The sequence below is a fragment of the Xyrauchen texanus genome, chromosome 19 (assembly GCF_025860055.1).
Source record: "Xyrauchen texanus isolate HMW12.3.18 chromosome 19, RBS_HiC_50CHRs, whole genome shotgun sequence".
NCBI classification, from domain to species: Eukaryota; Metazoa; Chordata; class Actinopteri; order Cypriniformes; family Catostomidae; genus Xyrauchen; species Xyrauchen texanus.
The window spans coordinates 42158808-42175032 of record NC_068294.1 but is presented as its reverse complement, the minus strand read 5'-3'; the positions used below and the strand labels follow the sequence as shown (position 1 = coordinate 42175032).

Sequence of the window (16225 nt, the reverse complement as noted above, 5' to 3'; positions counted from 1 at the left end):
ATAGCCAATCTTTTCTTACATACCAATCAGTTTGAAATGATCGGATAAGTTTTGGGCCCTTTTGCTGTACTAGTCCATCTAAGGCTGGCGAAGACCTCCCTCTTGCAATTAACTCATATTTGGAATTAAAATCGAGCTTGGAAAAATTTCTTAATTCCGTGATTACGGCCGGTGCTGTCATTTTGATTTTGAATTTGGCTAGCTGTGGTGTAATGACGTTAGCTACGCAAATGTCCAGGAATATCTCGATTTTAATTGGTCCATGTCTGATACGTAACGGAGATGATTACGGGCATAACATATTTACGTCAAAAGGCACAGCAGATTTGTGCTTTTTGCCGTACATGTTAAAGAATACAGGATCGAAGTGCGCATGCGCAACATGGGTTTTCCGCTTGTCTGCAATGAATGGACCGTAAAAGCACTGCTTATTCTACCATATGTTTTTAGTTGATTATGCGTAACTGCTACATTTGTCATCATAACGTCTAAACAATTGGAATAACACACATATTGCATATATAAATCACAAGAATAAAAAGTAAAAATATAAATACAAGTTTATTATTTAATAAACATTTTATTTTTGAATTTTGGCAGGGTAGGCAGTGCCTAGTTTGCCTACCCAGACCGCACGTCAGTGATATATATATGTATACAGTATATATATATATCATATATATCATATATATAAATATATGTATATACAGTATATACATCACATATATAAATATATATGTATACAGTATATATATCATATATATCATATATATAAATATATGTGTATACAGTATATGCGTATATCATATATATCATATATATATATATGTATACAGTATATATATCATATATATCATATATATAAATATATGTATATACAGTATATATATCACATATATAAATATATATGTATACAGTATATATATCATATATATCATATATATAAATATATGTATATACAGTATATATATCATATAAATAAATATATGTGTATACAGTATATACGTATATCATATATATCATTTATATAAATATATGTATATACAGTATATATATCACATATATCATATATATAAATATATGTGTATGCAGTATATACTGTATATCATATATATCATATATATATATATGTATACAGTATATATATCATATATATATCATATATATAAATATATGTATATACAGTATATATATCACATATATAAATATATATGTATACAGTATATATATATCATATATATAAATATATGTGTATACAGTATATACGGTATATCATATATATCATATATATGTGTATACAGTATATACGGTATATCACATATATCATATATATATATGTATACAGTATATATATCACATATATAAATATATATGTATACAGTATATATATATCATATATATCATATATATAAATATATGTGTATACAGTATATACGTGTATATCATATATATGTGTGTATACAGTATATACGGTATATCACATATATCATATATATGTATATGTATACAGTATATATATCATATATATCATATATATATATATGTATACAGTATATATATCATATATATCATATATATAATTATATGTGTATACAGTATATACGGTATATCATATATATCATATATATATATATATATGTATACAGTATATATATCACATATATCATATATATATATATATATGTATACAGTATATATATCATATATATAAATATATGTGTATACAGTATATACGGTATATCATATATATCATATATATATGTATACAGTATATATATCATATATATCATATATGTATATACAGTATATATATCACATATATCATATATATAAATATATGTATATACAGTATATATATCACATATATCATATTGGCATAAACAACAATAATAACCATTTATTCATCTGGAAGGTTTTGTATGGAGTTCCTAATAATGTATGTACAGTGTATGTACACTCACCTAAAGGATTATTAGGAACACCATACTATATATACTAATATACAGTATATATATATCATATATATCTTATATATATATATATATATATATATATATATATATATATATATATATATATATATATATATATATATATATGTGTGTGTATAAAGTATATATATAATATATATCTATATGTATACAGTATATATATATATATAATATATATCATATATATAAATATATGTGTATACAGTATATATATATCATATATATCTTATATATATGTATACAGTATATATATCATATATATCATATATATAAATATATGTGTATACAGTATATATATATATATGTGTGTGTGTGTGTGTGTGTATAAAGTATATATATAATATATATCTATATGTATACAGTATATATATATCATATATATATATGTATACAGAATATATATCATATTTACCATATATATAAATATATATGTATACAGTATATGTATATACATCATATATATATGTATACAGTATATATATCATATATATCATATATATAATATATATGTATACAGTATATATATCATATATCATATATATAAATATATGTGTTTACAGTATATATATATCATATATATGTATACAGTATATATATATCATATTTATCATATATATAAATATATATGTATACAGTATATATATCATATATATCTTATATATATGTATACAGTATATATATCATATATATCATATATATAAATATATGTGTATACAGTATATATATATATATGTGTGTGTGTGTGTGTGTGTATAAAGTATATATATAATATATATCTATATGTATACAGTATATATATATCATATATATATGTATACAGAATATATATCATATTTACCATATATATAAATATATATGTATACAGTATATGTATATACATCATATATATATGTATACAGTATATATATCATATATATCATATATATAAATATATGTGTATACAGTATATATATATCATATATATCATATATATAAATATATGTGTTTACAGTATATATATATCATATATATATCTTATATATATATATGTGTGTATAAAGTATATATATAATATATATCTATATGTATACAGTATATATATCATATATATATATATATATATGTATAAAAAATAACCTCTCAGATGCTGTTCCAAAATCAGTCAGTCCGATCAGTTAGAAAAGACATAACGCACTATTCTGGAACAGTCTGAAGGTCTGTGCCGAGTTTGATGGATGTAGCTTAAAAGCTCAGGGAGGAGTTATTTTTTAGAAATGTTGGTCCTTGTTTAGGAATTTTAGAAAGAAAAATGTTTGATGGCTTCGTCAAACCAACATAATTATTACAATCTGCAAATTGCATTAGTAATACTATATAATATTATGCCACAAATAGTAGATATATTGTATATTTTATATAGTTTATGTGACGGGCCATATTAAAATGAGTCAGAAGTCAAATTATATTAATGTTATCATGAACGTCAGACTAAAAATTTTGTTTTTATGCTGTTTAATGGAATACTTAACCTGTTATTTATGCCTTAATAATTAAACGTATACTTGACTAGATCTTCTGTTTCTGTCAAATGATGTTTCATTAATATTATTATTATTATATTTATTTAATTAATTAATTTGATCAAAAACATAACAAGACTAATTTAATTGCACATAAGTGCTGTCATGCAAAATGTTGGTACATGAGCACTATCCACTGACTAACTTTACATGTTGTGTTGGCTTCACCAAACTTTTAGGCCACAAAAGTTACCATAGCGAGCAACCAAGCCCTATCGTTCAATATCATCAATTACAAAACCCCCTATCGTTCCAAACCTGTCTGACTTTCTTTCCTCTGTGGAACACACAATCGGATATGTTTAGCAGAATGTAAAGTCTCAAGTCACCATTCAAAGTAATTGATGCTATCATACTGCCAATCATTATTTGAGTTCACTTTGGCATCTAATTCTTCAAAGTGAAAAGTAGGACACAAGGAGCCACACATTCCATAACAAAACACGAACACACAGTGACTCTATTCCCAGCGTACATACACCCAGATCGGCCGTCCCCCACCCACATCACCCTGTACTCTTACCGTAATATCTGCAACATCGGCATGCCTCTCTCTCTCGGTCTGAATAAGCCGGAAGACTGATTCACCTGTGTCCTCACACATGCCCCCAATATGAGCCGCTTCCGCTGTTGTTGACTTCAGCTGGAGTTACACTGGATGCAGAATCGGAGGTTGTTGTGTCTACATGTCTGATGATGATGATGATGATGCTCTGAGAGAAAGTGAAAAAGAGAAAATAGTCACAGTCAACTCTCAACCTCCACTGCAAAGCAACTCTCGATGCACAGCGAGTCTTCATGCTAATGTACAGAAAGAGGCCCACGTAGAGAAAATAAAATCACAATATGGCTCACGAGATGAACAAACGCCAAAGTATTAAGAATATGACCTGAAATACTCACACGCTTACCTAAAAACAGGTTCAACAGGCCTTGCACTACTTCTCAATGTAGAGTTTAATTGTAAATTATTACTTATAAGTTATTATATAAGCTGTGAAATTGCTTTTGAGCTGAATGTTTTCACGAATGCATTTATTTTAGTTTATTTAAAAATGTGGGGCAGTGGTGGCTCAGTGGTTGAGGCTCAGGGTTACTGACCAGAAGGTTGGGGGTTCAAGCCCCAGCACCACCAAGATGCCACTGTTGGGCCCTTGTGCAAGGCACTTAACTCCAGGTTGCTCCGGGGGGATTGTCCCTGTAATAAGTGCACTGTAAGTCACTTTGGATAAAAGCGTCTTCCAAATGCATAAATGTAAATGTAAAAAAAATAGGTTTTTTTACAAGGTCTGAAGAGAGTAGAATTGCTGCTTGCCCATGGCAAACTTACCGCCATGATGATAGGTTGTTGTGGGTGGTTGCCAAGGCATCGCTATGCGGTCGCTAGAGCGTTGCTGTGTGGTCGGTAACATGCCCAAGTCAAAAGTGCCCAGCCCCAAATCTGTAGGATATTCTGGATATAATATGTGATACGATGATCCCTAGAAATGGCTTGAATCCCTTGAAGTCAATAAAAAAATATTTATATCACAAATATTTTTGCCTATTTTTAAGATTTACACATTCAATTTCCTAAAGAATAATAGATATATTTAAGTTTTGTTCATTCGGTTTTGTAAAAGATTTTATAGAGTGTGCTTACATTCTCGTCAATGGGTTACTGTCCTTTAAAGCGGGGCTGTTGACGTTCAGCTGACGACACTGAGATATTTTTAAGCCTTTCCAAAGAAATTCAGAATACAAGAAACTGCAGAAAGAACGAGTTATGCAATTAAATGTGATCTAGGACATTATACAGTGCGTGCCATTGAAGAGACTTCATATTCCTCAAAGCCCTGTTTCATTCCCGCCAAACATCAAATATGACGCCACTCTGGGATGGGGTTATAGCTATGGTTATATTTAGGGTAGTGTAGGGTAGGGTTAGGGTAGGTAGGGTAGTGTAGGTTAGGGTTAGGGTAGGTAGGGTACGGTAGGGTAGGGTTAGGGTAGGTAGCGCACGGTAGGGTAGGGTTAGGGTTGGTAGGGTACAGTAGGGTAGGGTTAGGGTAGGTAGGGTAGTGTAGGTTAGGGTTAGGGTTGTTAGGGTACGGTAGGGTAGGGTTAGGGTAGGTAGGGTAGTGTAGGTTAGGGTTAGGGTAGGTAGGGTACGGTAGGGTAGGGTTAGGGTAGGTAGGGTACGGTAGGTTAGGGTTAGGGTTGGTAGGGTACGGTACGGTAGGGTTAGGGTTGGTAGGGTACGGTAGGTTAGGGTTAGGGTTGGTAGGGTATGGTAGGGTAGGGTTAGGGTAGGTAGGGTACGGTAGGTTAGGGTTAGGGTTGGTAGGGTACGGTACGGTAGGGTTAGGGTTGGTAGGGTACGGTAGGTTAGGGTTAGGGTTGGTAGGGTACGGTAGGGTAGGGTTAGGGTAGGTAGGGTAGTGTAGGTTAGGGTTAGGGTAGGTAGCATACGGTAGGGTAGGGTTAGGGTTGGTAGGGTACAGTAGGGTAGGGTTAGGGTAGGTAGGTTACGGTAGGGTTAGGGTAGGTAGGGTAGTGTAGGTTAGGGTTAGGGTAGGTAGGGTACGGTAGGGTTAGGGTAGGAGGAGTAGTGTAGGTTAGGGTTAGGGTTAGGGTAGGTAGGGTAGTGTAGGTTAGGGTTAGGGTTAGGGTAGGTAGGGTACAGTAGGGTAGGGTTAGGGTAGGTAGGGTAGTGTAGGTTAGGGTTAGGGTTGTTAGGGTACGGTAGGGTAGGGTTAGGGTAGGTAGGGTAGTGTAGGTTAGGGTTAGGGTAGGTAGGGTACGGTAGGGTTAGGGTAGTTAGGGTAGTGTAGGTTAGGGTTAGGGTTAGGGTAGGTAGGGTACGGTAGGGTAGGGTTAGGGTAGGTAGGGTACGGTAGGTTAGGGTTAGGGTTGGTAGGGTACGGTAGGGTAGGGTTAGGGTAGGTAGGGTAGTGTAGATTAGGGTTAGGGTAGGTAGCGTACGGTAGGGTAGGGTTAGGGTTGGTAGGGTACAGTAGGGTAGGGTTAGGGTAGGTAGGGTACGGTAGGGTTAGGGTAGGTAGGGTAGTGTAGGTTAGGGTTAGGGTAGGTAGGGTAGTGTAGGTTAGGGTTAGGGTTAGGGTAGGTAGGGTACGGTAGGTTAGGGTTAGGGTTGGTAGGGTACAGTAGGGTAAGGTTAGGGTAGGTAGGGTACAGTAGGGTAGGGTTAGGGTAGTGTAGTGTAGGTTAGGTTTAGGGTAGGTAGGGTGCGGTAGGGTAGGGTTAGAGTGGGTCGGGTAGGGTTAGAGTAGGTAGGGTAGTGTAGGTTAGGGTTAGGGTAGGTATGGTAGTGTAGGTTAGGTTTAGGGTAGGTAGGATACGGTAGGGTAGGGTTAGGGTAGTTTAGGTTAGGGTAGGTAGGGTAGTTAAGGTTAGGGTTAGGGTAGGTAGGGTAGTGTAGGTTAGGGTTAGGGTAGATAGGGTACAGTAGGGTAGGGTAGGGAAGGGTTAGGCTTATGTTTGTGCATAGGGGAACATATTCTGACAGTGGAGAATGTTACCATCAGATAATGTTCCCCCCTTACAGATCTGCTGGGGGGAAGCAGAGTTCGACACAACACCAGGATATTTCATAGAGCTAAAAGGGTGTATGATGGAATTTTTGGACATGTATATTGAAGTATACTAAATACTCCTATGTTCCTGTTACTCAAAAAAATTCTACTTAAATTAACTGAGTTGATACAACAAAAAAAAAAAGTGTCTTGTCAGCTTTATTTAATCCATGTGGATTGGGACAACATGAATATTTATTTTCATGAGGATTTCTAGTTATTAGGACTCGACAGTGAGAGTAAATGTTAAATTAAGGGTTAGGGTTAAGGGTTTTATGTGCTTTTGTGCAAGATCAAAATAAAAGAGGAGACTTGATGGTGTTTCATGTTTTGTTATGTTGAGATGTTGAAGAATTTCTGTTGTGCTGTAGTTTTGGTGGTTACCATTATGGTGAAGAGTGGAGTTTGAGCTTAGGTTGAGGACCGATACCTTTAGATTATTTTATGTATCGTTTTATCCTTTAAGCAGTTGCTGTTCTAACCATAGCAGAGGGATTCAGTTGCACTCAGTTGCGCTTCCTACCTGCATGAGTTTATTATGCTGACATTTCCTGTCCTAGCTAGCATACCACTCAAAGAGTTTAATTTAGGGTTAGGGTTATTTTGAAATGTTACATTTTGTTGGGTTTAAATTATTTAATTAGGTTCACTCTACTTGAAATATTCAAGTGGAAATTACATTTTAATGTAAGAAAACTCCTTTCAAAGATGTGGAACCACTGAATCAAGTCAGCCAAGGAGTGTGTGTGTGTGTGTGTGTATTTCTGTCTGTGTGTGTGTGTGTGTATGTGTGTGTTTTTGTGTGTATGTATGTGTGTGTCTGTGTGTGTATGTCTGTGTGAGTGTGTATGTCTGTGTGTGTGTATCTCTGTGTGTGTGTATGTGTGTGTGTATGTCTGTGTGAGTGTGTATGTGTGTGTGTGTATCTGTGTGTGTGTGTGTGTATGTGTGTATGTCTGTGTGTGTGTGTGTGTGTGTGACACATACGCACATACACACACACGCATTATGAAATATTTGGTAATGAAGTATTGATGATAATTCTTAAAGTTATTATTAATAATTCTAATTTAATTATATCTGAGCACAGATTGAGATGTTGTTGAGATCACTTCTGAAACTCATGTGAGATTACTGTTTTTTAAGCATATTTGAGATATCCGATCAGCCTTACATGATCACTTCTGATAGTATGAGAAAATCATGCAGTGTGGTATAAACATGACAATGAATCAAACTATTATAGAAGTAGATCTGGCACTACTTTACCCACTCACAAGGTGCAGAGAAATCCAGCAACACTTGCAGTGATAAACTTTAATTGATAACACAAACAACACGTTTCGGCATGTAGGCCTTCATCAGGATTGAGATAAATGTACAAGACGTGCACATTTAAAGCAACTCTGACCACTGAAAGTACATTTGAACAACCAATCTCATCTTTAGGATGTGCACTGCCTCAATCAGTCAGACACTCAATTAATCACAGTGTCAGAACGGTGTTTCAAATAGACTTGCACACTTCACAAATGACAATATATATATATATATATACACACTCACCTAAAGGATTATTAGGAACACATACTAATACTGTGTTTGACCCCCTTTCGCCTTCAGAACTGCCTTAATTCTACGTGGCATTGATTCAACAAGGTGCTGAAAGCATTCTTTAGAAATGTTGGCCCATATTGATAGGATAGCATCTTGCAGTTGATGGAGATTTGTGGGATGCACATCCAGGGCACGAAGCTCCTGTTCCACCACATCCCAAAGATGCTCTATTGGGTTGAGATCTGGTGACTGTGGGGGCCATTTTAGTACAGTGAACTCATTGTCATGTTCAAGAAACCAATTTGAAATGATTCCAGCTTTGTGACATGGTGCATTATCCTGCTGGAAGTAGCCATCAGAGGATGGGTACATGGTGGCCATAAAGGGATGGACATGGTCAGAAACAATGCTCAGGTAGGCCGTGGCATTTAAACGATGCCCAATTGGCACTAAGGGGCCTAAAGTGTGCCAAGAAAACATCCCCCACACCATTACACCACCACCACCAGCCTGCACAGTGGTAACAAGGCATGATGGATCCATGTTCTCATTCTGTTTACGCCAAATTCTGACTCTACCATCTGAATGTCTCAACAGAAATCGAGACTCATCAGACCAGGCAACATTTTTCCAGTCTTCAACTGTCCAATTTTGGTGAGCTCTTGCAAATTGTAGCCTCTTTTTCCTATTTGTAGTGGAGATGAGTGGTACCGGTGGGGTCTTCTGCTGTTGTAGCCCATCCGCCTCAAGGTTGTGCGTGTTGTGGCTTCACAAATGCTTTGCTGCATACCTCGGTTGTAACGAGTGGTTATTTCAGGCAAAGTTGCTCTTCTATCAGCTTGAATCAGTCGGCCCATTCTCCTCTGACCTCTAGCATCAACAAGGCATTTTCGCCCACAGGACTGCCGCATACTGGATGTTTTTCCCTTTTCACACCATTCTTTGTAAACCCTAGAAATGGTTGTGCGTGAAAATCCCAGTAACTGAGCAGATTGAGAAATACTCAGACCGGCCCGTCTGGCACCAACAACCATGCCACGCTCAAAATTGCTTAAATCACCTTTCTTTCCCATTCTGACATTCAGTTTGGAGTTCAGGAGATTGTCTTGACCAGGACCACACCCCTAAATGCATTGAAGCAACTGCCATGTGATTGGTTGATTAGATAATTGCATTAATGAGAAATTGAACAGGTGTTCCTAATAATCCTTTAGGTGAGTGTATATATCTGTGTATATATATATATATCGGCATCTTGTATTTTTACCCTACAAAAGGGTAAACAGTGGCATATTTTTGGACGTATCCTTCAAAGTAATATCACTCTGAAGCAGTGGCGGTTTTAGACATGGGCGACATGTGCAGCCCCCTGGAGGTGGCATCTTGCCGGTAATTGAACCGACAACCCGCTGTACCACCTGAGCCACAGCCGCCCTAGGTTTATTATATAATGAAGAGGTTAGTCCTACATCCTTTCTTTTAACATGTATATACAGAAAATTTATTGCATCAATATTGTAATTCAAGGAAACTTTCAGTCCATAAAAATTCATATTTAGGAAATGAATTGTAGGGCGGCTGTAGCTCAGGTGGTACAGCAGGTTGTCCACTAATCACAGGGTTGGTGGTTCAATTCCCGGCCCACATGACTCCACATGCTGAAGTGTCCTTGGGCAAGACACTGAACCCCAAGTTGCTCCTAATGGCAGGCTAGCACCTTGTATGGCATCTCTGCCCTCATTGGTGTGTGAATGGGTGAATGGAACGCAGTGTAAAGCACTTTGAATACTGCTATTTGGTTAAAAAGGCGCTATATAAGTGCAGATCATTTACCATTTGAAAAATAACACACTATTTAATTGAAAAGTGTGAGTAAACTTTATGCAGAGATTTGGGCTAATAATTCAATTATTGCAACAAAGCCTTGTGTTTACACACTTTGACCATGATGCATCCTAATATATCCAGGTTGATTCAGTCATTTTAAATAATAGCTTTTAACTCAAATAAGACCATTTCATTTAGATGTATCTAAATGATGTTTTGGCGTGTACACACTAATAAATGTATATGCATGCACTGAATTTGTAGTTTCTGTTCCTTGATGTAATTTCCGAATTGACGTGTGTGATATACAGAGATAAATATCGGACAGAGACGAGTACAGAAGTTCCTCCGTGTTAAGACCATGAACAGCAGGTTCATCGAGTATCATTTTTGATCTCTAACTCTGATTTATATAGCTATTAAACCATAAGCCAGAACGTGACTCAGTCTAGTCAAAACTGTCTGAGTCAGTTTGTTTGTAATCAGCTGTTTTGTTTTGTTGGCTGAATGCCATTTGAACACATCTGTGACCCACCGCTATATCAGCATGCATGTGTGAACCACCTCCACATAACATGAATTACACAACACGAGTTCTGCTCACAGCTCCTGATCACGGGCAGCCCAGAGGAAGTGGAATCATTTCTAACCCGTTTTCAGAAAAATACAGCGAAACGACGATTTAACGAATGTGGAAAAGCCGTTAACTTTGACAAAACACTGGTTTCACCTCTCTGCAAACCCTGATCTAAATCAGTTAACACCAAAGCCTCTGATATTTAAATGATGTGGCTGAAAAGCTTGTTTTAACAGAAAAACTGTGAGTAACAATTCTGTTCAGAATTTTGCTTGGTTTCATCTTATGATGGAAATATACACAACCGAAACTGACTCACACACTGAAATATCCTGTCTATTTTAGCTATAGGTTCTCTTTCATCACTGTTAGGGTCTTTCCCACATTTAAGGATCATGTTTGTTTCTTCATGCACAATTTCCTCAAATATTTTATGACCATTAGCCGATATTAAACGCACATTTACGCTTACATTTCAAGGATGTGATCGATTTTGCGTTGAGGTGCATTGAAACGTTCAAAAAGCACATTTTTCCCTCAGTGGAAATATTGAGTATCGTCTTTAAGGTAAACAAAAATATTTAATCTGTTTCTGTGATCTCAGACACAAACATTGTTTTAGACACACCTGAGACAAACTTTCCACTGCACTGCATTATTTGTGCATGCAAATGTCAAATAGCAAAGAATTTGGGACTTTTGTCAAGTTAGTCATCAGAAAAGGTAAAAGGGGAAAAAAAGGGGGGAAAACTGCTTTTTTTAAATTAAGTTTAAAAAATATCAATATTGAAAGGAAAGATAGACATTTCTTGCTCGAGTGCACATTGCTTTGATACGCGCAAGTCTGAGACCGCATTGAAAATATGACAATGAAAATATCATTTTAAACCTGCAAATAAAGTTTCAGAATTTTGGAAAAAGACAAAAAAAAAAAAAAAAAAAATTGTGAAAACGGATTTTAGAATTTTAATTCATACCAAATATTTTATATTAAGCCAATTCTGCTTTTTTTTTCTTTTTTTTTTTATAAAAAAAAAAAACAAACAAACAAACAAGTAAAACATTTTTTTTTAACTTTTTATATAAATAACTTTTAATTTAAATTGTTATGCTAATAATATACAGGAATGCAAATTCAAAAGAGGTGAAAAAGTCACAGCAGGTGTTCCAGATGTGTATTTTCAGCTACTGTGTTTGTTGAATGCACATTTTTAGTGTTTAAGCATAAATTTCGACTGATTTTAATAAGGACTTTTTAGAAAATGTTACCAAATAATTTGGCCAAATTCAGAAAAGGTGACTTTAGCTGAAAGGTGAGTTTGCATCCCTGAATATAATTAAACAAAAATGTACATTTGCATGTGCAATTAAATTATACAATTGCAAATAGAGGCTTTTTTTTTTATAAGTAACCTTAAACATTTATATATATAAATATATATGTGTGTTTTTAACAGAGATTGTAAAGTAAATGCATCAGTTTGTCTAAGTGGAGTGGTGGTGGTGTAGTGGGCTAAAGCAGATAACTGTTAATCAGAAGGTTGCTGGTTCGAACCCCAAAGCCACCACCATTGTGTTCTTGAGCAAGGCACTTAACTCCAGGTTGCTCCGGGGGGATTGTCCCTGTAATAAGGGCTCTGTAAGTCGCTTTGGATAAAAGCGTCTGCCAAATGCATACATGTAAATGTAAAGTGTGTGTCTATACATCCATCCTGCTGGAGTGAGTGCAAATAAAAATACCTAAAATGTCCAATCTAAAACAATTAACCTTGTTTAATTTGAACGTATATAAGTTTGTGTATTAAACATTTAAGTCACTATATGCACTTCACCTGAACACTCGACACCCACACACACACACACACACACACACACACACAACTTGTGCTTTCCAGGTGAAGCTCTTGACATGACTGAACAAGGAAAGTTTTGAATCATTTCGTTTTCACCTGAACACAAACAGTCTTCCATGATCTTCGAAGGTGTCACCGTCTGAGCAGAGGAATCCCCAGTACAGGCCCGGGGGTCACTATGGGGCCTTCCCCTGCCACAGTGGCACTATGGGTATGACATCCGCCAACCGCCGCCCACCACTTCCTGCTCAGCATGACCTGAAGCCACTGATTGGCCGACAGAGGGGTTCTTCATATGTGCACTGCGACATCATTTCCTGTTTGTGACGTGTGCATGTGATAAGGCCTTTCATAACGTGTCATGATACTGTGAAAAGTTTGGACACTTTGCATCTTTTACATTATTTCCATGCAATTTACCCGTCAAATGCTCATTTACACAATGCGAATAATGATGATATATTATTTAAATGTAAAGTATTAACCTCCTGAGAACCGAGTGCGACTGCTGTGTTCAGTTTCATGCCCTTTTTTAATTTGTAACAAGTAACACCAAATAAATAAGCAAACTGTATGTGGGCAGCGGGACTAAGTTGTGAAATATTAAATAATACCAAGTTATAGAAAGTCCGATTTTTTCATCAGATTGTTTTTATGTTTCCAGGAGTGTTGGTTTATCATGTTTATGAGACATTACATCAGAAATTAGCATAATTTATTCTGATTCAAAGCAACGTCCAGCATCATCCAATCACTGCCAAACATGTTAAAATAAAATGATACATTATAAATGTTGAATCTATGTACTGATGAACATCGTCCCATGTGTGTCAAACATGTTGAGCGGTCCAAACATCATCTGCAGCCTGAAACTGAACTTTTGATAGGAGGTTTAGATTGAATGCACTTAACTGCATAGAAAGTTATAGGATGCTCCCTTGCTCCCTATGTAGTGAACGTTCTGTGAGTGTGCTGTCTGTCTGCACTGGTCTCAGAACAGTTTGAAATGCTTTGAAATGTTCATCCTAACTCCATATAAAGCCTCTGAAAGCAACATTTTTCAGCTTTTGGATTCATCCATTGATTCTCAGTGTGAAAATGCACAGTCAATATAGGAATGCATTTACTTATGTTGAAGAATAGAACCGTATTGTACTGTGATACAATAAAATACAACAATATGTATATTAAAATGAACCAAAATGACCCACAGATGTGTTGATGTTGACAGTTTTCCAAAATAACAAAAACTGTATTTTTTATAGGGCTGGAAATCACACAATTTGTTTCCCCAAGCTTGTAATCATCAATATTTAAACGTAGAATCACATAATTAAATTAATCAACACAAAGGAAGTATATTTTAAATAACATTTTTAATGACATCTTGTTAACTGTAAACAGACTCTTAAAGTAATCATTATCATCAAATATATTACATGCAGCAACATTATAAACAACAAAGTGTTTAAGTGCAAGTTGGATATTAAAACCAAGACTGGATCAGCTCTCAAGACAACAGACCAAAAGAAAGGCCGTTTCTTCATTAACAATAGCAGAAACAAAATGTTAAAGAGAAAGTAGAAATTTAAAACATGTTGAAACATACACACACACACACACACACACACACACACACACACACACACACAACACACACACACACACAAACACACACAGATACACACTCACACACACACACAACACACACACACACACAGATACACACACACGCACACACTTACACACTCACACGCACTCACACACACATACATACACACACACACACACACACACACAGATACACACTCACTCACACACAGATACACACACACACAAATACACACACACAAATACTTACAAATACACACACACACATACAGAAACACACTCACTCACACACACACACATATATACACACACACACACAGATACACACACACGCACACACTTACACACTCACACGCACTCACACACACATACATACACACACACATACACACACACACACACACACACACAGATACACACTCACTCACACACAGATACACACACACACAAATACACACAAACACACACACACAAATACTTATAAATACACACACACACACATACAGAAACACACTCACTCACACACACACACACATATACACAAATAAATAAAAAAACACACACACACACACATACAGAAACACACTCACACATACACACACACATATATACACACACACATACACTCACTCACACACTCACACAGATACACACACACACACACGCGCACGCGCACACACACATACACACTCACACATACACTCTCACACACACACACACACACACACACACACACTCAAGCAGAAACACACACACACACACACACACACACACACTCAAGCAGAAACACACACACACACACACACACAATCGCCACTCTGCTGTGACGCCCGAGTGCTTGTCACTGCTCACTCTTGAGCAAAACTGTACCCTTGCCCTTCTCCGTCATGCCAGGATGCCTTGGCACGGCACACTCACAATAGCCGCCACAACAGAAAGTCATTAAAACGGAGGCTTTAGTGTTTGTGATTGAGACGAATAAAAGTGCGTTATTTTATTTCATGCGTTAATCATTTCAAATTAATCGCAAAGACTAGCGCGTTAATTCCCCCAGCCTCATTCTGTAACTCTTGAGGGAATAATGTTCCAACATACACGTATGTGGACATCATGTTTATCAGCACGCTGATGCACATAAAATGTATGCATTATTTAAAGCGGCATATCAAACGAAACTAGAGACGCTACTCTTTACACTCAAACAGATTTAAATCAAAAAACTTAAAGAGGTTTCTTACCAGAGGCACTTATGTCGGCTCTGCGCCCGTATACGCGCTACATGGTTATTCAATGTCATGCTAGTGTGTCACGTGACTCGGTGCGTCAGAAGTTTAACCCATAAACGACCGCCTAGAGTCTTGTGAACAGTATTCAGTCAGTTTAAATGAATCTATGCGTTGTGTATAGCGAAGCTAAAATACAACGTCCACGCATGTGGACATGGGGTCGCTCGCGCAAGTTTTAGGAAGTACTCCACTGGTACAGCCTTTCATTGTTGCTGAGAAAAAACATCGTACAACCGCCTCTTATTTCACTGTAATAGTGTGTAATGGAATGAGAATCATCATTGATAACAATGGGTTACGGTAGAGCTACGGTAGAGTTATGGTAGTGAGATTTGGGCTGTAAAATGTGCTTAAGTGTCCTGACATAAATGTCACAAACGTAGGCTTCG

The 16225-nt window shown here is 36.2% G+C and overlaps 1 protein-coding gene across 1 annotated transcript in view; it reads right to left on the bottom strand.

The window, feature by feature from the left end:
- bbs12 (Bardet-Biedl syndrome 12) overlaps positions 1-5036 on the bottom strand; it is a 37461-nt gene extending 32425 nt beyond the window's left edge. Inside the window, exons 1-3 of the mRNA XM_052149677.1 lie at positions 4881-5036; positions 4652-4748; positions 4074-4263 (exon numbers count right to left, since the gene is read on the bottom strand). Of these exons, the coding sequence (XP_052005637.1) occupies positions 4074-4154 (81 nt within the window). The 5' untranslated portion in view covers positions 4155-4263; positions 4652-4748; positions 4881-5036. The remainder of the gene's footprint in view (positions 1-4073; positions 4264-4651; positions 4749-4880) is intronic.
- Between the last annotated feature and the right edge of the window lie 11189 nt (positions 5037-16225).